The 23,103-nt window shown below is 43.1% G+C and overlaps 1 protein-coding gene across 1 annotated transcript in view; it reads left to right on the plus strand.

Annotated features, from left to right (window-relative positions):
- The window catches only part of LOC145416099 (cholesterol transporter ABCA5-like), a 107,445-nt gene extending 99,916 nt beyond the window's left edge, over positions 1 to 7,529 (plus strand). Inside the window, exons 35-39 of the mRNA XM_080285190.1 lie at positions 1,399 to 1,490; positions 4,216 to 4,305; positions 6,526 to 6,680; positions 7,321 to 7,442; positions 7,498 to 7,529. Coding sequence (XP_080141316.1) covers positions 1,399 to 1,490; positions 4,216 to 4,305; positions 6,526 to 6,680; positions 7,321 to 7,442; positions 7,498 to 7,518 — 480 coding nt within the window. The 3' untranslated portion in view covers positions 7,519 to 7,529. The remainder of the gene's footprint in view (positions 1 to 1,398; positions 1,491 to 4,215; positions 4,306 to 6,525; positions 6,681 to 7,320; positions 7,443 to 7,497) is intronic.
- The last annotated feature ends 15,574 nt before the right edge of the window (positions 7,530 to 23,103 follow it).

Consider the following 23,103-nt stretch of genomic DNA (forward strand, 5'->3'; position numbering starts at 1 on the left):
TTAACTGATCTATAAAAACAATCATTTTGAGAAACTGGTAGTGGCTTAGCCACCATGGACCAACACAGGACAGCGATTATTAAAATTATTAAAATACAATTTCAAACAAATTTTGAAATTTGTTGACAACGGTGGGTGGTAACCATATAACTAAATTACGGTGCCTAGTGGTTTAGTGGGTAATTAAGGCGTGCCAACTGGATTGAGCCGGTGTAGGTTTATATCCAGGGGGTGGCTGGGGCTTACTGCTCACATAATGCCACTCAGGGATGAGTGAGGCTAGTTAGTCTCATCTTAAATATCAGGACCAACCTGCCTAGCCTCAGACTCCTACTCTTCTCATTGGGCAACACAGGATTAGATGATGAATGAATGTTGAAAACTGAAAGCCAAGCAAGACACCAGTACCAAAATTCAGTCCTGTGTATTTCAGGACATGCTCTTTTCACTGATTTTGGTAAAAAATTGGTGCAGCTTTGGCAACATGGCCATTTTGGGCTCTAAAGATAGTACGTCTTTCATGCATTTTACTGTACATTTCACCCGTTTTTAAGGCCTCATATCTCAGGAACTAGAGGAGATAGAGAGGTCAGGTTTGAAGCATTCAGTACTACATTAGTGGTAGTTTCTTGCTTTATAATATGAGCTTGCCAGGTTAACCACATACAAATCCCTGAGTGTCTAAAAATGGAATACCATATACAAAATGATATTTTTTGCCACACTGGTAAACTTTTAGTGAAAAATCCATGCATTCTAGAGATCTGGTGACCCAATTTTCTGAATACACACAAAAAACTGTCCCAGGAACCAAATTTTGAGGACAGTCAGGGCTACCAGTGTGGAATGGCAAGCACTTCAAAATGGAAAAAATAATTCGGTGCTCGGTCACTGACAAAGGACCCATTTTTGCTGCAGCCCTGTTGCCACAACCACGATAGATATGGAGCTCAAACTTCACAGATCTTCATTTTAGGTATGAGGGAACTGCTGTTCAAAATCTGAGCAAAATCGAAGAAGGTGAGGTGGGAAACTTTTTCAAAATTGGTTCACTTGAAGTGGAATGACCCTTATGGTGATGATGTTGATGATGATGACAGAGATGATGAGGATGATGACAGATGATGAATAATGCTGCTAATAATGATGGAAGTGATGATTGTTGGTGATGATAATGATGAATAATGGTGATAATATTGGGTGAAAGTGAATGATGATGATGACAGGTAATGAATGATGCTGCTGATAATGATGGAGGTGATGATTGTTGGTGGTGATGATGATGGTGATGAATATTGATGTTATAATATATGGTGAAAGTGAATGATGATGATGATGAATGTTTATGCTAATAATGAATGATGATGCTAATGGTAATGATGGAATGCTTCTTGCCAGGGTGAGCGTAGTGCCATTCTAACAACACACTCAATGGAAGAAGCTGATGCCCTCTGCTCCACCATCGGCATTCTGGTTCGTGGGGGAATGAGGTGAGGATTTATTTTATTATTATTATTCATTCATTCATTCATCACCTAATCCAGTGTTTCCCCATGAGGAGCATAGGGGCCCGGGGCTAGGCAAGTTGGTCCTGACATTTTAAATGAGAGTGACCAACCTCACTCATCCCTGAGTGGCATTACGTGAGCAGTAAACCCCAACCACCCCTTGGATATAAACCTGCATCGGTTCATTCCGATTGGAGTGCCTTGATTACCCATGAAACCACCAGGTGCCATAATTTGGTTAAGTGGTTACCATCCAGTGTAGTAAATGGTTTCTTGGTGTACAGGAAACCATTTGGCTTGTCACTCAGTGTAGTCAGCCACTGACAGAAGAAAGAGGAAAGAATGAAGGAAATAGAGACAGAAAAGGAAGGATGGAAAGAAGGAAGAGAGGAAAGGGCAGGCACCTGAGAGCAGCACTACATTGAGTGAGTAGATGGTGAGTGCCCCCACCAACCAATTATTATTGTTATTATTATTACTATTATTATTATTATTATTATTATTATTGTCATTATTGTTTTATTTATTTTATGTATCCTCTCCACATGGCACCTGGCATGGGTTACCTGTCTTGCTGCACACTGTTACCTCTTCTCATATCTCCAAATGCAAGAGTTATACACCAAGTCATTTCCGAACCTGTTTTCCCCAGTCTGTGTTTTCATTTGTCCCTGACCTCATTTTTTTTTATGATGATGATGATGACATTGGTGATGATGAGGGTGCCTGTATGTAAAGCCCCAACATACAATATGGATGTGGTATCAAGGTTTAATGATTTGTTGTTAAATAGTGCCATAGAATTATCCTGACAGTATCTTTTTAAATCTGCATCTCCCAGATATTATACTGAATTATGTGTCTCTGGGTTGACTGCTGAAATGCTGAAGACCTTAGGAGATGTAGGAGTGAGTTTAGTCACTGACCTGATAAATACAATTATATATGAGTATGTTGTCCCAGATGATTGGCTGAAGAGTGTAATTGTAAATGTGCACAAGGGGAAGGGTGAAGTCCTGGAAAGAGGAAATTTTAGAGGCATAAAACTTTTAGACCAGATAGTGAAGGCAATAAAGTTCTAGAAGGTATGGTTAGAGAAAGAGTGAATATTGATGAAATGCAGTTTGGGTTTATGCCAGGCAAAGTGACCACTGATGCCATATTCATTGTTTGACAGCTTCAGGAAAAATATATAGGAAAGAAAAAGGAACTGTACTTTGTTTTTGTTGATTTGGAGAAGGCCTTTGACAGAGTCCCTATAGAGGTGGTGAAGTGGGCAATGAGAAAGCTTGGGATCAAGGAGTGGCTGGTTGGGGTTGTTATGGCCATGTATGTGGGTGCTCGCACCAAAGTGAGAGTGAGTGGAGGTTTGAGTGATGAGTTTTCCGTGAATGTTGGTGTGCACCATGGGTCAGTTTTGAGCCCCTTGTTGTTTATCATGGTACTTGAAACCCTCTCATGTGACTTCAGAAATGGACTCTCTTGGGAAATGTTGTATGCTGATGATCTGGTGTTGATTGCAGTGAATGAAAGGGAGGCGGAGGAAAGATTTAGGAAGTGGAGTGATGGTATGGGGCACAAGGGCTGAAATATAGAAAAAACAAAATTGATGGCATCTAGGGTTGGTGGCAGTACTGTCAGAGAGGAAGGAGAGTGACCATGTGTGATTTGCCACAAGGGTTTGGGAAGTAACTCCATCTTGTGCAGTGTTTGTGATAAGTTGGTGCATAAGAGATGTAGCGGTATAGGTAAACTGCGAGATAATGCTGATTTCATGTGTGCAGTATGTCAGGGAGAGTAGGTGGAGATTGTCAGGCATGGAAGGATTGAACTTGCTGGTGAGTGTCTTGAGTGTGTGGAAGAGTTCTCGTATTTGGGAGAGTTCTCTTATTGGAGGCAGGGCTGGAGGTAGCTCTGTGGTTAGAATGAGAAGTGGTTGGAAGAAATTCAGGGAGCTGTTGCCTCTCCTGACATTGAGAAGGCTCTCCTTTAGTGCTAAGGGGTCTTTGTATGCAGCATGTGTTAGGAGTGTAATGCTGTATGGTAGTGAGACTTGGGCAGTAAAGGAAGAGGATATCTGCTGGCTCCAATGTACCGAAATGACAAATATTAGGTGGATGTGTAGTGCATCCCTGAGTGTGAGGCCTGGGGGGGGCTAGGTTTATGATGAAAGAGTTGAGAGGTAGGATGGGGCTGGAGTGTATTGGTGTTCTGATGAGTAGAGGTAGCTTGAGATGGTTTTGGCATGTGGAGAGGATGGGGGATGATTATTGGGTGCAGAAAGTGAGAAGTGTTAATGTTGGGTAGGGTGCAAGAGGTTGACCGAAAAAGATCTTGGACGAGGTCATTGAATGTGACCACAGGGATAAGGGACTGAATAGGGAAGCTGCCAGAGATCGAGCAGCATGGAGAGCTGCCATTAGATGACCAAGGCTGACACATGGAAGCATGTTTGAGCCTGCACAAACGAATGAACGATATCCAACTGATGCATTGGTCTGATCCAGCACTTGATGAGATTAGTGATGATAATGGTGGTGGTGATGGTGATGATGATGATGAAAATAATGATTATGATGATAATACCCAACAGATCCATTGGTCTAATTGAGCACCTGATGATAATGAGATTAATGATGATAATGATGGTGGTGGTGATGGTGAAAATGATGATGATGATGATGATGATGATTATAATACCCAACAGATGTATTGGTCCCATCCAGCACCTGAAGAATAAGTATGGTGGTGGATACAGCCTGGAGGTTAAACTAAATCAGCAACACCGGCCTTCGGTGTCCGTCACCGACGTGCAGTCCTCCAGTCACGCCTCACCAGCCAGGGAGTAAGTTAGAGGGAGAGCCAGGGAGTAAGTCAGAGGGAGAGAGACAGCCAGGGAGTAAGTTAGAGGGAGAGAGAGAGAGAGAGTAAGTTAAAGAGGGAGAGAGAGATTAACTTCTTCAGCCTGAGGATTTTTCTGTAGACGATTGCATGCAGCTTAGGAGAGGTTGTTTGAACTGGAGAGGTCAGATATAGCCTTTAAAATTCCTTTAAGTACAAGAGGCATTTCCCAAGTAATCGTATGAAAGTAACAAGAAGTATATAAAAATATTCATTGGATTAAAGTGGTTATTGGTCAGTGGGTTAGAGCGCTCCACTCTGACCGAAGGGTCGGAGGATCGAATCCACCCAAGGGTCATTGGTAGACATCAGGAAGGGCATCCGGTCATAAAATGTTGCACGCTTCAGTCCAAAAGTCCTCTACCCAGGGGCAACGCCTTAGCCCTTCGGGGATACCTAGCGTAAAACCAAATTATTTTTTTTTATTTTAATATAAATGGTTAGAGGTTCTTTTGACACGGCCACTCAGACAGGTTTAATATTTTATTTCTCTTGTTTTGTCCTTAATTGTTTCATCAGGAGTGTAGGGCAAAGGGCTAGACTACACAGTTCACAAATTTAAAACAGGAATGACTAGTAGTTGTTGTTGAGTACCTGTGATCTGTCTGGCAGGGCAAACCCATCAAACCACAGGCAAGCAATTACCTATGCAGGGCTATTCCATGCAGACAGCACCTCGCCACAGCAAGGTGCAGGGAAGAGTGTGGAGCTTTGGTTCCCAGTTGGATACCACATTTGCATTTCTCCACCCACATCACTGGAGTACCATAGTGAGCTCCACTTCACCCTGTAGTTTGATTAGATGGTTACTACCCAGCACCGTAAATGGTTTCGTATGTTACAGGAAACCATTAGGCTTGTCACTCAGTGTAGATTGAAGTGGAAAATTGTGAAAAAAGTGACAGAAAATTTGGGAGAAATAGGAGTAGAGGGGGACAGACACAGGTCAGGATAGGTAATAGTTGCTTCATAACTGTATTCCACACAGTGGCAAGTGTGAGAAGCATTCATTTATGGCAACAGACAGTAGAGAGATGGCCAGCATCCGATTTTATTTCCCTGACCTGCTTGATATTCCTTTGTTTACATAGATTGCCAGTGATCTGAGCCTGTGACCCTGGGTTGATAATAGATTTGTTATCAGTACATCATAAGGTTAAGTAGTCTGGTCAGCTACTGTAATTTTTCAGTTCTTTGATATCAGACTGCATTGCAGAGAGTCACTGAAAGACTCAAGTGGCTTATCAAGTCCTCATTGACAGCTTAACCCGTGGATTGTGCATTTATATTTTTTCATCTGACCCCGTGGTGTGCAAAAAATGAAGAAAAAACAGGTTTTTTTTTAGCTTTTGTTTATGATAAACTTGAAGATAAACATCCAAGGCATCATCTGGTGGAAAAAAGTATATATATCTCTCCCTCTTTGCATAGGGCCATGCATAAGTTTACATAGGGGAGTAGTGAAAAAAAAAAAAAAAAAAAATGGAGGGGGGGATTTTGTTATTATACACTTGAAGATAAACATCCAAGACATCATCTGGTGGGAAAAAAAACTCTCTCTCCGTCTTTGTGTAGTGCCATGTGTAAGTTTGTTCAGGGGTGAAGTAGTAGTAGTTGTTCCCTAGGCAGTACGGCCGAACAGCCCCGGGGGTGGAGTAGTTAGCAGTGATGCATGGCCAGCACAGCCTGAGCTGTGGATCGCAACGCAACGCTACCCAGCCTGGGGTGTGGCCTGCAATCCACGGGTTAAATTACAGTATGCATGTTTAGGTTATTACTGTAGTAGCCAACCCTTCAGCCCCTTCACCTCACAGGGGGATAGTGCAAGGACTGGATGATGATGATGATTTTTTTTTTTAGTAAGTACTGCTTGTTATTGCTCTCCAACTTGTAAATGACTAGACCCTGCTCACCCTGTTTATCATTTTGAACTTGGCTTGTGACAGTGGTGATCATAATGGTGACAGTGATGAGAGAGATGATAATGGTGATGTTGGCAGTGATGGTGATGAGGATGCTCTTCATACTGAGTTTTTTACAGTGGGAAATATAGTGTTGATGACAAAAAAGATGACACTGATGATGGTGATGAAGTCAACCTTATTTCTCCCCATAGGTTGTCCAGTAATAATAAGAACCAGGTGAAGGAGATGATCACAGGCACCTTCCCCAACGCTGTGCTGGACGAGGAGTTTGAGGAGCGGATGGTGTACAAAGTGCCGCAGGATGATGTCAAGAGCCTGGCAAATTGCTTTGATATCCTGGAGAAAGGCAAGTGTTAGCAGCCTTGTTGAGGTTGGCAGAGAGAGAGAGAGGGAGAAGGTTGGCAGAGAGAGAGAGAGAGAGAGGGAGAAGGTTGGCAGAGAGAGAGAGAGGGAGAAGGTTGGCAGAGAAAGAGAGAGAGAGAGGTTGGGTTGATTTAGGTTGCATTTAATAGGGTTGATGGTATGTTAGGTTAGATTTGGGTGGATAGGGTTAGGGTTGGATAAGATAGGGTACAGTACAGTAGGTAAGTGTTAGGATAGAGTAGGGTAGGGTAAGTTAGGGTAGGCTAGGTAGGGTTTATGTTGGGTAGGGGTTGAGTTAGCTTGGTTTATGGCAGTTTAACTAGGGTAGGTTAGGGTAAGTTAGATATGGTTGGGTTGTGTAAGGGTAGGTAAGGTAAGGTAGGGTGCAGTATGGTATGGCAGGGTAGAGTATGATTGAGTTGGTTAGGTTAGGTAGAGAAGGATAGAATAGGTTAGGTTAGGTTCAGGTAGGTTTGATTTGGTTAAGTTAGGTACATTAGATTAAGTTAGAGTAGATTAGATTAGATACAAAGTTCTGCAGAGCTATTTGGGGTTTTGCTTCACATTGGTATAACTGTATAAAGATAATTGTGATGATAAATATCCATATCTTTCTCCCACAGCCAAGACAGATGGACTGGTGGAGGAATATGCCTTGAGTCAAACCACACTGGAGCAAGTGTTCCTTCAGTTTGCCAGGCAACAGGAGGAGGAGGACATTGACGAGGAGGAGAAGGAGGACGAGGTTTAGGAGGAAGACAAGGAGGAGAAGGAAGACTGGGGTCAAAAAGAATGACGAGGAGGAGGAGAAGGAAGACTGAGATCAAGAAGGAGAGAGGAGGACCAAGATTAGGAGAAAGAGGAAGAGGAAAACTTAGATTAGGAGGAAGAGGAGGAGAAGGAAGACTGGGATCAAGAAGAGAGGAGGCCTGAGCTTAGGAGAAGGAAAAACAGGAAAACGGACGAAGAGGAGAGAAGACCTGATAACGAAAGTCAGCAACAAAGAAGGAAGGCTTAAATGAGGAGAAGAAGGAGGAGGATTAGAAAGACGAGGAGGAGGATTGAGGTTAAGAGAACAAGTGGAAGATTGGAAATAAGAGGGAGGGAGGCTGGAACCAGGAGGAAAAAAGCACACAAGAGGGGGAAAGCAGTCAAGATAAGGGAAACACATTCAAGAGGAGGAAGAGGAAGAGGAAGCACTCAGGAGGAGGAGAAGGAGGAAGAAGATGCACTCAAGAGGAGGAAGAGGAAGATGATACAAGTAGGAGGAAGAGGAAGCACTCAGGAGGAAGAAGAATCACTCGAGAGGAGGAAGAGGAAGCACTCAAGAGGAAGAGGAGGAGGCACTCAAGAGGATATGGAAGAGGCAGCACTCAACAGGAGGAAGAGGAAGAAATGCTGAAGAGAAAAAGAAAACAAGAGAAGGAAGAGGAAAACTTACAAGGAGAGGGAGAAAGAAGAAGAAACACAGGAGGAGGAAAAGGAAAGACACTTAAGGGGAGTAGGAAGACTGATTGAAGAGGGAGAGGAGAAGGACAGTGATAATGAGGGGGAGAGGAATAAGAAGACTGACAAATTGGATGAATACTCAGAACATCCAAGAGAAAGTGAAGGTTGGTGACTGTGGTGAGGAATCCCAGTAAGGTGTTCCCTATTTTTTTTACTTGGTTTAGGGACACTCACATCTGCCTTATCATTGTTAAGGAGAGAGACAGAGAGAGTCATGGATTGTAGGGGCTTGAGGCTAGATACTTGAATTTTATGGAAAGTCCTTATAATGCATCGTCTTTTTTTGACAGTGTGCTATTAAGCATGCTGTTTAGGGGTGGGAAAAAAAGAAGGCCAATGAAGTCTCCAGTGCTACCTTTTTTGAAAATTTAGATTATCATTCAGTACAAGCCCCAGCCTGGGTATGTTGTCACTGAAAGCCAAGCAGGAAGGATACAATTGCTGCTCGTAAAGCTTATTTGTCAGTTCCGTCCCATATATGGTACAGGACAGGCATACCCCGAAATCAGCGCCCCAATAACCAAACACTTGCTACACTGAACCAAAGAAATTAGGGAACATTCCCACAATCCAAATGGCTGTCAGTTTGCTAGTCTGAACACTCTGCCGCCCCCTAGGTTTGAAATGAGTGTGTCCGAATGCAGATGTGGTGGTGCTAACAGCTCTCCCCATCCTCCCTCCATCCCTCCATCCTCTGCCATGCTCAGCAGTGGCAGGCATGTCTCTCTCCCCATCCCCCTGCCCTCCTCCACCCCTGCTGGTCTCCCTCCCCATCCCTGCTCTCCCCCACCCCTGCTAAGCGCACTGCCTGCCTGGTCTGCGCTTGTCCATTTTCCTATTCTCACTGTCTGTTGCCCTGAATGCATCTCAGCACTGCACCTCGCACCACATTACCTTCCTGCATGTGATGTCTCATTTTTTAGCAGTAGTATTGTGTATGAGGATAGTAATGGTACCTTTGGTGTTTTTGTGTCAGCCTCTGACAATTGAGTAAGGTACTGTATATAAGAGTTTGGGTTTGGGCCTGGAATACATCTGTGTCTTTTCTTCAATATCTTATGGGGAAAACTGCTTCAATATCTGGCAACTTGCCATCCGAACACTCCCACCGGTACACAACACTGCCGGATATAGGGGTAGGCCTGCGCCGGTTGTATGGAGAAAGCTGTGATATATTGGAACACCAACATATGAGGAGGTCCCTTCTGCAATAATGAATGTCAATTACACATTTTTGGAAAATGGCCTTTAAAGTTTAGCCAATTTTGTCTGAAAATTATTCAAAGGTCTCATTTTGGTTCATTTAAAGACTTAAACGTGCTTGCATGAATCAGCATTGATCCCCCAGTGGTGGCGCTCCACACTGCTTGATCTGTAACAGCCTCTCTATTCTATAGTTGGAAAAAATAAAAGTTGGAGGTGGACTATTTGCCACACCCACACAGCCCCAAACCCAAATGGGAAGATGCTGACGAAGTCCGTCTCACGCCTTCCTTCATGTTTGCCACCAGATAGCCTGGGCAAAGTTAACCAGTTGCATGCTGTTGCTGGTGTCAACCGCTATGTCGTAGTAGGGTACCATGTGTGGTGTGTAAAGTGCATGTAGTGTAGTGTACAGTGGACAGCTTGAGATATGTGCTTGGGAGAGTATCCTGGCCTACTCTCTGTTTTAGTGACTCCTTGAGGAAGGTCAGCTAAGGGGGATGGTAAGGTGTTAGTCCTTTGGGCTAGTGAAGTGGGAGCTCCGACTCTATCACCAGCTTTCCCATCCTCCTTGGGAATACAACCCTGATCAGCTGGAGCTACAGCCTACCCCATAATATTCAAAGGATTATGATAGTTTATACAGTACTGTATATATAAAACTGAAAGAAAATTAATGTATTTTACATGATAAAAGCTTTGTTAATGGGAGCTTTGCACAGGTTTATTAGGGTTGGCAGGATTGGTTGAAATATATCATGGTAGGGAGCTTGTCATAATTTTTATTGGTGAGGTACGGAGCTCACTAAAGATGCCATGGTAGCTGTTGTACTAATGCCTATGTTAGTGGTTCATGTACAAGCAAACATGGTAAACTTCATTAGAGAAGTATGAAGCTTACTTAAGATTCCATGGTAACTGTTCTAATAATGCTCATGTTAGTGATTCATACGCTTACCAACATGATAACTTTTACTGGGAAAGGATGGAGTTCACTAATAAGAATCTATCTCCGCATATGCTAATGTCTCATGCTTGCCAGCATCACCACCAAAGGTGACTGGAAGTGAGAGAGAGGAAAAAAAGTGAGTAACCAAAGAAAACACTTGAGTGACTTATTCCTTTGGCTTTGGGGAGTTGATGGGGTGAATAAGGATTGTATTTTAAGTGGCCTTTGGAGATTTTATATCCTGTTCCTTAGCAATTGGTGATGGAGAGGGATGTGTACATGTGGTGGCACTGATATAACTGGCTTGCTGGGCTGCCTGGTTGTGCAGATGTCCCTTACCTCTCTCCCTGTTCCTTTGAAAGGAGGATGACTGTTGGAGGAGGTCAGTTTAAGTCTGCAGTCCACCTTGTTAACATTTTAGATGAGCTTGGGGATGTACCTACTACTGTACAAGATTATAATAATTCTCAACAGTTCATTCTTCATATCACACATCAATAAGCCCTTGTATGTTATTGATGTAAAGCGTGTCATTTGAAAACTATAAATAATATTTGGAAATTAAATAAAAGATGGAGAGATGTGTTATGAGATATTTTTTGAAAATAGCGAGATTTACATACATGGAAGGGCTGTACAGGTACAGTTGAAATTAGTGTTTGAAAGTAAGTAATTAACAATTCAGTGTTAAGCTGTAGCTAACATGCAAAATATATCACTAAGGAAGCAGGTGCTGTGAAGCCTCCAATGCCTCTTAGAATATGGCCATAAAACTGATCTTCTTGAGCTGGAATGAAATGCGGAGTTCTTCATTCTCAGCCAGAGTTAATTGTGACACTTTTTTGTACTTTTTTTACTCCAGGTTTCATTTAAGCTCTGTAATATTGACTGAAATTATCCAGAATGAAATGCAAAGTAGGTATATAGTTTGCAAACAAAAAATTAATTGTTTCCACATATTGACAGCATAGTACTTATCTAGTTTCTAAATGCTTTGTGATACATAGGTTATATATATTTAAAAATACTGTAGGGTGAGTCACTACTCAGAGGCCCCAGAATAACGCCAGTATATCTGTTGTGAATGAACGAATATAAATAAAATTCCATTCTTACAAACTTTGGAGTACAGCATTTCAGTCTTATACTGTCCTGAACTTGAGAAACTACCCAACATTTGAACTTGGATGCTGGAAATGAAGTGCCGTCCTCTCACCGGGATTGTGCTGAGCGATTATCAGTTGGTCCACTGCATTGATCTACTTGTTGTTGTTGATGCTCAACCCCAGTTCATCTGATTGAGCAGACCCATTGACCTCCAGTAAGGAACTGCCCTTATAGGATCGTCCCATAGGTTCCCTACACTGTTGTCTGCATCTTAGTGTGGCATGTGCTGTGCAGTGCTCCATTATGTGTGTTATGTTGTGTGGACCTGTTCTACAAGCTGGGCACGTGTCATCTGTGATTCCATGCAACCCAAATGTAAACTGGTAACGTAGAACGGTTGGGTGATGCCCCACCCTAAACCTAGCTAGTTGTACTTGATCATCTCTAAGGACACCTCTGATGGATGGGTGTCAGTAAGGGGGGCTGGTAGTATGGTGTTTTGATCGAGATGTTGTACTGTATTGCCTTCCACGTGAAATGAGTATGTATGTGTTTTTTTCATTGCTAGTGTTGGAATATCTGGAGGTGGAACATTGCTGTAGATGGTTTGATAATATTTATGTGGTAATTGTTGTCTGGACATTGCTACTCCTCACCCTGCCCTATGATGATGATGATGATAATGATGAATTGTTTTGTGTGTCTTGGTTGTGTGTCTGTCATGTAATGACAGAGCTGTTGTATATTGGCACAGCCTGCGGCATAGAACTATGTGCCCCTCATTTCAAGGTAGTCTCTGACAAAGAGGACATTAGTTTCAGAATGTAAGTGAGCTATGGGAGTGGTTTTGTTGCAACCAGTGGTGATGCATAGCACATTATTCATAATGATTTGTAAGGTATATGTAGTGGCTATTAAATAGGAGGGGAGTCTATGCCAAGGAGGTATTGTTTGTAGAGTAAGGAGAGTGTTTCCTTTTGTTGCTCTGACTCTAGCCTTATAGTTGCCCTAAGTGCAGTATCTCTTGATGTCTTCCACATGGTTCTTGATATCATGTGTCACTCCAGGGATCTTAGTAGAGGTGGGTATGGCATACAGTGGATCACCTGTCCAAAGTATGCCATGCTCAATAACTGACCATGTTTTTATTATTATTTTCATTTAACTAAAGATTTTTTCTTGATTATGGGGACCTCTTGAGGGAAAAGAATTTGAAAAACATACGATGCACATTTGATTAACTTTAAAGAAAACATTTTGAGGGAGAAAGCAGCCATTCTGGAGGATAGATTGCACCAAAAAATTTGCCATTTTGGAACACCAGATTTAATCATGTTCAAATGCTGAATGAGACAGCTTTCAAACTTGGTGCAACTGTAGATAAATTGTAGCAGAAAGGAATTACCAAATTTAATTGAACTCAGTTCTTTAGTATTGGAAATATTAAAAATATTCTGGGGCCTCAATGTACTGAATCACCCTGTAGAATTGCTGTCTATATTTATATTGTCTATATTTATATTGATTTAGTGATGCCAGAGTTATATATATTTGTATTGTACTTATATTTGTGATATGCAGAGTATATTGTGATATGCATAATGTATTTTTGAGTATTCATGACTTAATAAACCATCTTAAAATACACTAATTTAAGATGTATTTTGGGATGAGTTACCATAATAACCTGTGTTCTTGAGTCATCTGGGACTACACTTTAAACGAGTAGACTAAACCAGATTATACTGTATTATGAGCATTATATATTGTAGGATTTTTAGGCAGTCGCATTGTATAAATTATGGCTGCAGGTGCCTTTCTGGAGGGTGTTAAATAAGCCGTTATTTGTGAGGGTTTATTATGGCTCCCGGTGCCATTTTAGAGGGATTTAAATACTCTGTGATGTGCGGGGGTTCGTGTTCCCTGACCCACTTGAATTGTAAGGGATAAACTGTAATGTGAACTAAATGGCCTTTGTATATTAGCATCCATAACCAGTTCTCTGTGATGCCGTCATTTTTATTTTGTTCTCGCTATCCAGCTCTTTCATTCAGCACAGAAGAGACTTTCTGAAGTGGAGAGGTTAGATAAAGCTTGTGTCAGTGCATTCCTACAAGAGGCTTGCCTGAAGTGGATAAAATTCCTTTGGCAGTTGTAAGAATAAAATAGAAAAGGCACCATAGCATTTAACATGCATACTTTGATGATGTGATTCACTGATTTATTCATGATTATTCTGATGACAAACTTTACTGCTTTATTCATATGTTAATCTGATGATGGGATTTGCTTTACTCTTGCTGCCTCAAGATGATTTTATTAACCCCTACCATGCTCATTGCCTCATATTAGGTGATATGCACACCACCCCTGGCCAAGCCCGTCGCCTCACATAGGCAATAGGTCTCCACACCATAATTTCAAGCACGAGCAAGCGTCATTGATTTCCACTACTCTGATCCATCAGAGCAGTTGCCAATCCCTGCCATACCACAGTTGCCAAATGCTGCATACAATATTTAGTAATTCAGTTCTCGTTTGTAGTCCAGCAATGGCGCATTCACACCCATCTACCTCCTATGATGCTGGCGACTTACTGTCGTCCTCACACCCACCCATGAGATGTAAATTATAAAAAGATGAGGGTGATCAGGAGTTTGAGCTCAGAAACATGATCTGACGAAAAAAATCAACCTAATAGTAAAATGGAAACTCCAAAAAATTGACTCAGGGAAGGTAATTGAGTTAATAAGAATTAGCGCGGCAGGGGTTAACACTTTGCCATTCCACTCATCACCCAGTCCTTCGCTTGTCTAACTGTCAGAGCTTTTAATGCAGACTCTCAAGAGCTTTTTGGATTCAGATTGGTAACCTACATGGCAGAGTCAACACACCCAGGGGTATCCAAAGAACAGTTGTTCATTGAAATCTTTGCTGCCCCAGGGTGTCCAGAGAATGGGAAAGTGTTAAATATTGGGCAGATCCCTAGCAGTAAGTGAAGGCTGTACCTAACCTTCTTGTTCAAAAAGACTCTCCAAAGCTAAATTAAATTGTTAGGAGATAGCAAGAAATACAGTGAAAAGTATGTCATCAGAGTGAAGAGCACAAAGATCCAGGTTCAAAGTGCACATTCCAAGTGGAAGTATTTAGGATCACATCTACAGTGTTAAGTGATGAAGTACTGTGTTGTAGGGTTTACTCCCTTTTTATATTTTATTTAATTATTTATTTTAATTATGATTTTTTTATCAGTCTGAATGAGTTTCAGTGTTTATATTTGTATACCTGACCCTCACCTCGCGTAACTGTGACACATCATTTAGTGTACTCTCTAAAAAATGATCTCTGGTATGTGAAAGTCATTGTTATATGTGGCCTTTTTTACCTTTTTTTTTTTTTTTTTTTTTTTACAGTACTTATACTTTGCAGATATGTAGCCTTTTTATTTTCTTTTTCACAGTACTTGTTTTTGGCAAAAACACTTCTTATTGAAGTAGTTCCATCAGTACCTATAAAGCTGATTTCCCAGTTTTCCCAGTTTACAATACCAGTGGTGCAGTTGACAGGTCTGCCTAGCCAGGCAGACCAAGGTTAAGTAGCAACAAAACAACAGCAGCAACAGTACCAGTGGTGCTAGAGAGGAATGCTGTCATTTGATATTGCTAATTTATCAGGAAGCTGTACTGCCTAGATGTGCTATATAAACATCCATGAGCTTCTTCCCTGTTCCCCAAAAGGAGGATTGTGGCTTGCAGAAGCTTCAGCCTGCAATCCAGTAGGGTCATGTTCAGATGAGCCTGGGTCCATATAAACAACAACAATACTGGTTGTATGGAAAAAGTTGTGATATTATGGAACACATAACTAACATATAATGAGGACTTACTCTGTACCATACTACTGTACTTTAACACATTTCCTGCTAGGATTTCTGCCAGCTGAACAAAATCCTGGGTGTACCAGTAACAGACAGAAGGTTACTTGAATAAGTTTTGAAGCTTATGTGTGCTTGGCTTTGTCTCAGGTAAAATACGTCTCTGTTAGCCAGATTATTATACAAATGCACGAACCACAACGACAGAATTAATGTTGTCAGTACTTAAGAAATAATATATATCAATTTAGTATTATAGACTTCATCACTATACTTTTTTTTACTTTTCCAGTTTGTACTTTTTTTTACTTTTCCAGTTTGTACTTTCTCAGCTCAAGCGATTACTCCAAACTTATTTCCAAAAAATGGACTGTAGTGTTGCATTTTTTAGGTGTTATATGTTTTATATGGAAAGTGTCAGTCTGTGAACTTTGGCTGCTGTCATTAGAGATCTGAATTCCCCACAAAAAATGATGTTCCAAGCCTCATTGCTATTATATTTTTAGGCTGATTGTGTGCTGTATAACTAAGTTCGATAATTACACCATTTAGATGTGATTAAAATATAAATGAAGTATTGTGCGACATAATACAAGTTAGTACAGTATTTGAAATTCTTTGTGGAAAATCAGAGAAAAAATGTTTCTGTAGCCAAAGTTTAAGTATTAGAGAACACTCACTTTGAAACACAACTTAGGAACACAGTTACTCCTAATTACATATATGGCACAGTCCACTGCACAATTATTCTTTTCTTCCAGATTTCATAAAAGTAAAGAGCATGTCATAGTGCATATAAACTCATAAGCATAAGAGCTCTCCAAATAAATGTGATAATCATGGACTTTCTTTTTGTCTCAAACATAATTATGAAATTTGCAATTAATACAGTAAAAATAACTAGGCACTTTACAAAGGCTGTGTATGTGGATAAAAAGGTGAACCACCCATTAAATAAAGCCTACTGATCAGTCCTGTAAATGGCATTAAATATGTGATTCGCACTTTATTATTCATCTGTAGGACTCCATTAAGGCTAGGTACAGGTATATCCCTACTCTAATTTCAATATAAATTAGTCACAGTGGGCTCCAATTTTATTTGCATCATGAAATGACAGTAGTGGTCGGTGGTGGCAACTATCATCCACTCACTTGATATAGTGCTGCCTACTTTTTCCTTCACGTTCATCATTATTTGTCTGTCTGCCCTCCTCTCTTCCTATTTCTCCTATCCATCCTGTCACTTTTTACTGTTTTTTCTCTTTCAGGTGGCTTTACATTGAGTTAAAAGCTAATGGTTTCCAGTAACCCAGGAAACCATTTACAACACTGGGTGGTAATGATATAATCAACCCACACATATTCCTTATCTGTCAATAGATGGGTTGGCATAGGGTTAGTGCCCCTCCCTGTAAAACAACTAACTCAAAGACAAATGGCCACCCCTTCCAGGATTATGGTATTTGTCTGTAATTAGATAGATGGATGAAATGACAGGTACAGAATACAAGTGGTGTTTGGTTACTTTCTTTTTGTTGTACTTGGAAAATGTTTTGAAATAAACCACCACCACATGCATACTGGATAACTTATAGTACTCATATTTCCCTTTTCACCACCCATCACCATCACTACCATTGCTGCCCACCTATCCCTATCCACCCACCCACTTGCAACCCTGTCTCCCTCCACACTGAACTTGTAAGTGGTGTACTTCCACCCCAACACTGCTCCTCATACAGTGCTTATAGTCTTCCCTCCCTCCCCCACTAATCACCACCATCATACCCATACTACAAACTTCACTCCTTCACAAACCCCACCCATTTTTTCTTGCTCATCGGCATCCTACCCCCCTACCTACAACACCCATGTACACAGCATATACTTCTCTGGGCATATTCTACCTATCAACATCCCTGCCCATCCCTTCCACATCTGTTCATCCACTCTACCCTTTTATGCTCTGTGGTATATATCATAATAATTACCTTGACTACCAGCCAAACTATACTGCCCATATTCACAAGGTGTAGCCAAATTCCCCATTGATAGGGCACCAAAGAGTCAAAGTGAGAGTTAGGGTACTGTAAGAAGAGGCAGATCTTGAGATGTGTACTTTTATGGAAAAAAATAGAGAAGAAGCATACCAGTAAATGAAGAGAGGAAGAGGAATGTCTGAGAGCAAGAGAGAAGTACATATGCAAGTGTAAATTAGTAGGAGATGGAGGATGGTGATGATACCCCATTGCACCCAAATGACAGTTATCAATCCAGTCCATCTTGTCATGTGTCTCAGTCTATCCCACTCAGTCAACCCAGTCCAACTTGCCACTTATCTGTCCACCCCGCTCAATCAACCCAGTCTATCTTGCCACTTGTCTCTGTCCACCCCTCTCAATCAACTCAGTCCTGAAAGACATGTGATCAAATTTAAAAAAAACATACTACCAAAAGGGCTAAATTTTGGTACACACTTCCCAAGGCATGGCATGAATCAAACTTTATTAGCTCATTATGTGAACCTGAAGTGACCTGGTAATAGTACCTATATAGCTTTACTTCAATCAGAACACAGCCAAAATGAGCTAAAATGACTGTACTGTTATTTTACTCTAACTTGGCCCAGATTTTTGTCCTCTTCCAACTTAGTTCTCATAGCTCAATGGTAGAAAAAGTCTGACAGTAGCAAGGTTGTGTAAAATACGTAATAGACAGTGACATGGTCTGAATTGGATATAACGGCCACAGTCCCCTTGAGCAGACTTTCGTGAGACCAAATGGATTTCTGATGTGACTGAAATTTTGATTGCAGTGACTGGGTATGAAAATCATATCATGGCAGAGAAGGGATTATTCTTTCGAGCTACACCTAAATAGGTCATATAGTCCTTCTCGGGTTACAGGAGAGTGCTACCTCTTCCAACAAAGGCAGCTACCTGGGCGGGGCGCGAACTCTCGACCTCACAATCTCCAAGTCCAGAGCTCTACCACTGAGCCACCCCGCTCCCTTAACCCGTCACGTCCCGAGGTTTTCTGCACCTCCGACATCCCCCAATCCCGAGGTATTTTGATTTATTTTTTTTTTATTTTTTTTTTTTTTAATTTATTTTTTTTTTTGGCTAAAACCTCTGCTTTTGGTGAGAAACATCAAAAATTCATAGAGAAATCGCTCACCTGAGGTTTAAAACACTCGATACATGTAGCAGTACCTCCTTACCTGACTGGGTTTTCTATCAGGCTGGCTGCAAAGAAAACGAGTTCTATGGGAGGGTAGCTATTTCACACCACTCATAAACGGTATTTATTTATTTACCTGGTACGAATTTATATGTAGTATGAGAGTATATTAGTTTTCAAGCAGTAATATAGGCATTATAAGCATTGTTTCACTCACTAACTCATCACCATACCTGACCTTCTTTTGCCACATTACCTGATCATTATTTCTGACTGTTTCTTCTTCTAATGCTATGTAAACTTTGTCCTCCACATTGTCATCGATTGGGGAATCACTCTGGCCCTGAATATCTTTACTGGCCAGGTCACTGGTAACAGGTGAATTGCCGAGACAATGGCATGAGGGGAGGAGGGAGGAGGTTATGCGGTGTAAGGCATTGTCCCTCCTTGGCATCTTGTAGAGGAACAGAGGAAGGTGTCCCGTGTATATGTACGAAAAATCATGCATGAAAATTGAAAATTGTGCAAATTAGGGACCTTGCAATTGCACGATGTACCAGTATGTTGCCGGGACTGGCAAATGCAAAATGTTGCAACGTACCCATACGTAGACGGGACAGGGCGGGTTAATGGCAAAGAAACTGTAGTTCTTCTCTCGAGAAGGAAATAATCATAATTATTATTTATTAAAGGAAGAGAACAGAAATATCTCGTGTAGCTCCTATGGCAAAAAACATTCATAATCGTAAATCCAGAACCTGTTGAGTGATACTTTCCCATATGTTTTGGTGAGTCTGTTTTACTTAAATGAGCTTCGTAACAATACAGATTACTGAATGTAGAACCTGTTGTGCTAGGTGCTTTAAGGGCGACTTCTCGTCCTAGAAACACCAGAGATAGGACCCTGGCCCAGAGATAGAACCAGGGTCCTTTTTTGAGACTGGAGCAAGAACACACGAGAAGAGCAGGACATAAAAACTCTGGACAACAACCTTACACGTTTATTCCAAATTACAACCTTCGCACAATATGGATGGGAGTTGTACTTGACACACTATTTACTATCAACTGTGCTGGACAGACTAGAAGGTCCCGACTGGTTTGTGGGTATCACGCAAGATACTAAAGCCCGTGTCACACATGCGCAACTCAAGACCCGACCGCAGCGGGACTCAGGGTCATGTCCTAGTTGGCTCCCACGCCTCCCGACTGGCCCCGAATCCAATCTGCTCATGACTCCCTCACGACTGGTCGTGACGTCCTCAACAACGTGACTAGATCACAAGGCAACCGCAAGACAACCATGGGGCGAAGGAGCAACGAGTCTTCAAGTTTGAAATTTTAACGGATTTTTGTCAGCTATGACCGGCCAAGAATGCAACACGACTGCGTGACGCATTTGGGGAATGCACAACGACCCTCCCCCGACCCCCTGCTGACCCCCCCACGATGGCAAGCGCCGGCCTCTCACGCTTTATACGCCGCTTGCTCGCCGGCATACAGTTGCCATGTGTGACCGGTGTTGCCAGATCGCCAACCGTGCCCGGTTTCCCACCAAGACCCTTTGCGCGGTCTGGGATCAGTCCTAGCTCAGTTGTCGTGTGGTCTGCTTGTGGTCTGCTTGCAGTTGTCACATGGTCATGAGCCATGATTCCAAATCACTGACTGGACTATCAAAATGCGTTGCATGGTTGGCTCGGCGTCTGATCGTGGTCTGGTCGTGGTTGGTGACTCATTACACAATCGTAACTTTTTTTTGTCGGCGACCACGCTGACACACAATGAATGCATCATGACGCATCCAATTGAGCCAAGACTGCTTCAGGACTGACCTATGACACTCCCGACTACAATGCAATTGTGACCCGACTTTTGGCAAGTCGTGAGACAGCCACGATTTTTTAACGCGCGCGATAAAAGTTTGTGGGGCTCGAGGAGTTGTCCCAGCAGCTCATGACTGCCCTCCAGAATCCGGGCTTTGTCGGAGAATCAAGGGACAACCAATGACAAAAGCTGTTACGACCTTGAGTTGCGCCGCGGTCGGGCCTTGAGTCAGTCACGTATGTGTGATAGGGGCTTAACCAGTCAGAAGGATGCTGGACAGACACTGCACAGTGAAGGGTAGTAGATCTCACACAGTTTGTTGCTTGGGCTCTGACATCAATCGGAATATACCGTCTCTCACCATATATCACAAAATGGTAAAAGCACTTGTACAACACAGTATACACACATAGACATGTATAGGCATACTATGTAGTCACTAGGGCACTAGTTCGACACTGTATATTTTTGTATACATATATATATATATATATATATATATATATATATATATATATACTGTGCATATATATCACGAACACTACAGTCACTATAGGTCTGGGTAGTCACTATTACACTGGGCAGGCCGAGGGACTCCAGCTAGGCTGCAGGGGCAGGGTGGTCTCCAGGTGTTGGAGGGATCCTGTCTGGTGTCCCTTCTCTCGAGGGCCACGGGATAACCCTCATGACGTCGTCTGCTGGGAGCTGTGGTCGGGCGTGGTGGGAGTCCCTCTACTTGTGAGGCCTGGCCAAATAGCACGAGCAGGCGCACTTGTCTGCGGCTACCCTGGGGAGGAGGTCGCCGTTGCCTGGGGCTGGAGAGGTTGCGCCCTGTAGTTGCAGGGGCACCTCGGGGAGTCCGGTGACTGTGGTCTCCGTTCCATCGGGCCGCCATCAGGGTCGGACTGCAGCGTCGCCTCTGGCAGGAGTCTGTCAGGTGGTTGTCTCTCACGGGTGCCGGCTGGATGGCACACGCTCCTGAGGACAGCACAGGACCTCACCACACTTCCTCCAGGTAGGAGTGTTCCTCCTGGGGCCTGCCTCAGTGGAGAGGGGCAGAGGAACGTCCCGCTCGGCTACAGGAGGGGTGAGCAGAGCGAGGGTCATCCTTCGCTGGGGCAGTCACGAGGGGTGAGAGGCTTTGGTGGTGATGCCTCTCCCTGGCGCGATTGGAGGCCGTTGCCGAGGTCCCGTAGGCAACAGGGAGGGCGGCTAGAGGCCGCCTCTTCCCTGTCGGTGCGGCTGGAGCCCATCACTGAGGCCCGACTTCCTGGCAGGACCATGGGTGAGGTGCGGGCGGAGGCCGTCACCTGACCACAGGTGCGGCTGGAGGCCGTCACTTGTGTCCTGCAGGGGGAGTGACGTGCAGTCAAGGTGCAGGCGGAGGCCGTCACCGGTGTTGTTCTCCCACAGGTAGCTGCAGGAGAGGGAGCATATCTACCTCTCCCCAGGTGTGGCTAGAGGCCGTCGCTGATTTCTGCAGGAGAGGGGAGGGGTCGAGCAGCACCTGAGCGGCTGGAGGCCTTCACGTTTGGTGTGTGGCTAAGGCCGTCACTATTTTGGAGCAGCTAGAGGCCGCCTTCTTGTTTGTGCAGCTAGAGGTCATCACAGGGGTACTGCTCAGAACTGTCTTTTCAGCCCCTCCCCAAACCTGTCGAGGGCTAGTCCGGTCGGAGAGTAATGTGCGCGGACTGCGGCACTCCCGCTGGGTCTGTTCCAGGGAATAGGGGCGCAAGGTAGTTGGGGACATACATCCATACTGCCTTAACATTGCGCGCGCCCTCGGAGCCCCTCTGTGGTCACTTCCTCGGGGGGATGTCACTCTGCCCCGGTGGTGCTCAGTTGCCACCGTCGATATTTCAGAACCTAAATTCCAAAAGTCTTCGCCATGTGTCAGTATTCAAATTACAGTAAGTTTTGATAATTTCTTTGTTGATTGTTCAGTTGCAATTGTTTCTTTGTTGATTGTTCAGTGCACCACATTTGAGAGCTGTGGTTTACCACTGAGCTCTGTAATATGGAAGGGCTATCCACAACAAGCATGTGCCTTTGGCCGCTATATTGAAACACCGCAGCTGCCGCCTCCATCGTGGTAAAACAGTTGGAACATTGTTGATTGTTCAGTGCACCACATTTGAGAGCTGTGGTTTACCACTGAGCTCTGTAATATGGAAGGGCTGTCCACAACAAGCGTGTGCCTTTGACCACTATATTGAAACACCGCACCTGCCGCCTCCATCATGGTAAAGCAGTTTGAATATTGTTCTTGGCAAGGTCTGGTGAGGTTCTCACTAGACCTTGGTTCTTAGCTTGCTGCCTGTGTTTTGCTGTCGCTTCAGTAAGCTGCGTAGTGGACCATGGCACTATAATTTCCAGTTCATCTGCTTATTTCAAAAGGTGCGGGCGTCAGGCATGGTGCACAAACAGCTGCCACAACATCAGCACCGCCCTGGGCCTGGGACCCTGGCAGCAGACACACTAACTACGCTGCGCGGCGGTACCCATGAGAAAGTCCCACCATATTATAGAGCTCAGTGGGTTTAACTCGTCACGGAGAGAGAGAGAGAGAGAGGGAGGGAGATAGACAGAGAGAGAGGGAGATAGACAGACTACTAATATCCTCTTTTAGTTTAATTTATCTGAACGATAATTCTCAAACTGCAAAGGTTACAGCCTTCATTTATATCTTTACTACAATAAAGTGGTTTCCCAAACTCATTTAAAATCCCTTGACTCCTAAAAAGAAATGAAACACAAC

This window comes from Coenobita brevimanus, chromosome 104 (assembly GCF_032717465.1).
Source record: "Coenobita brevimanus isolate Jiangsu-jjx chromosome 104, ASM3271746v2, whole genome shotgun sequence".
In the NCBI taxonomy this organism is placed as follows: Eukaryota; Metazoa; Arthropoda; class Malacostraca; order Decapoda; family Coenobitidae; genus Coenobita; species Coenobita brevimanus.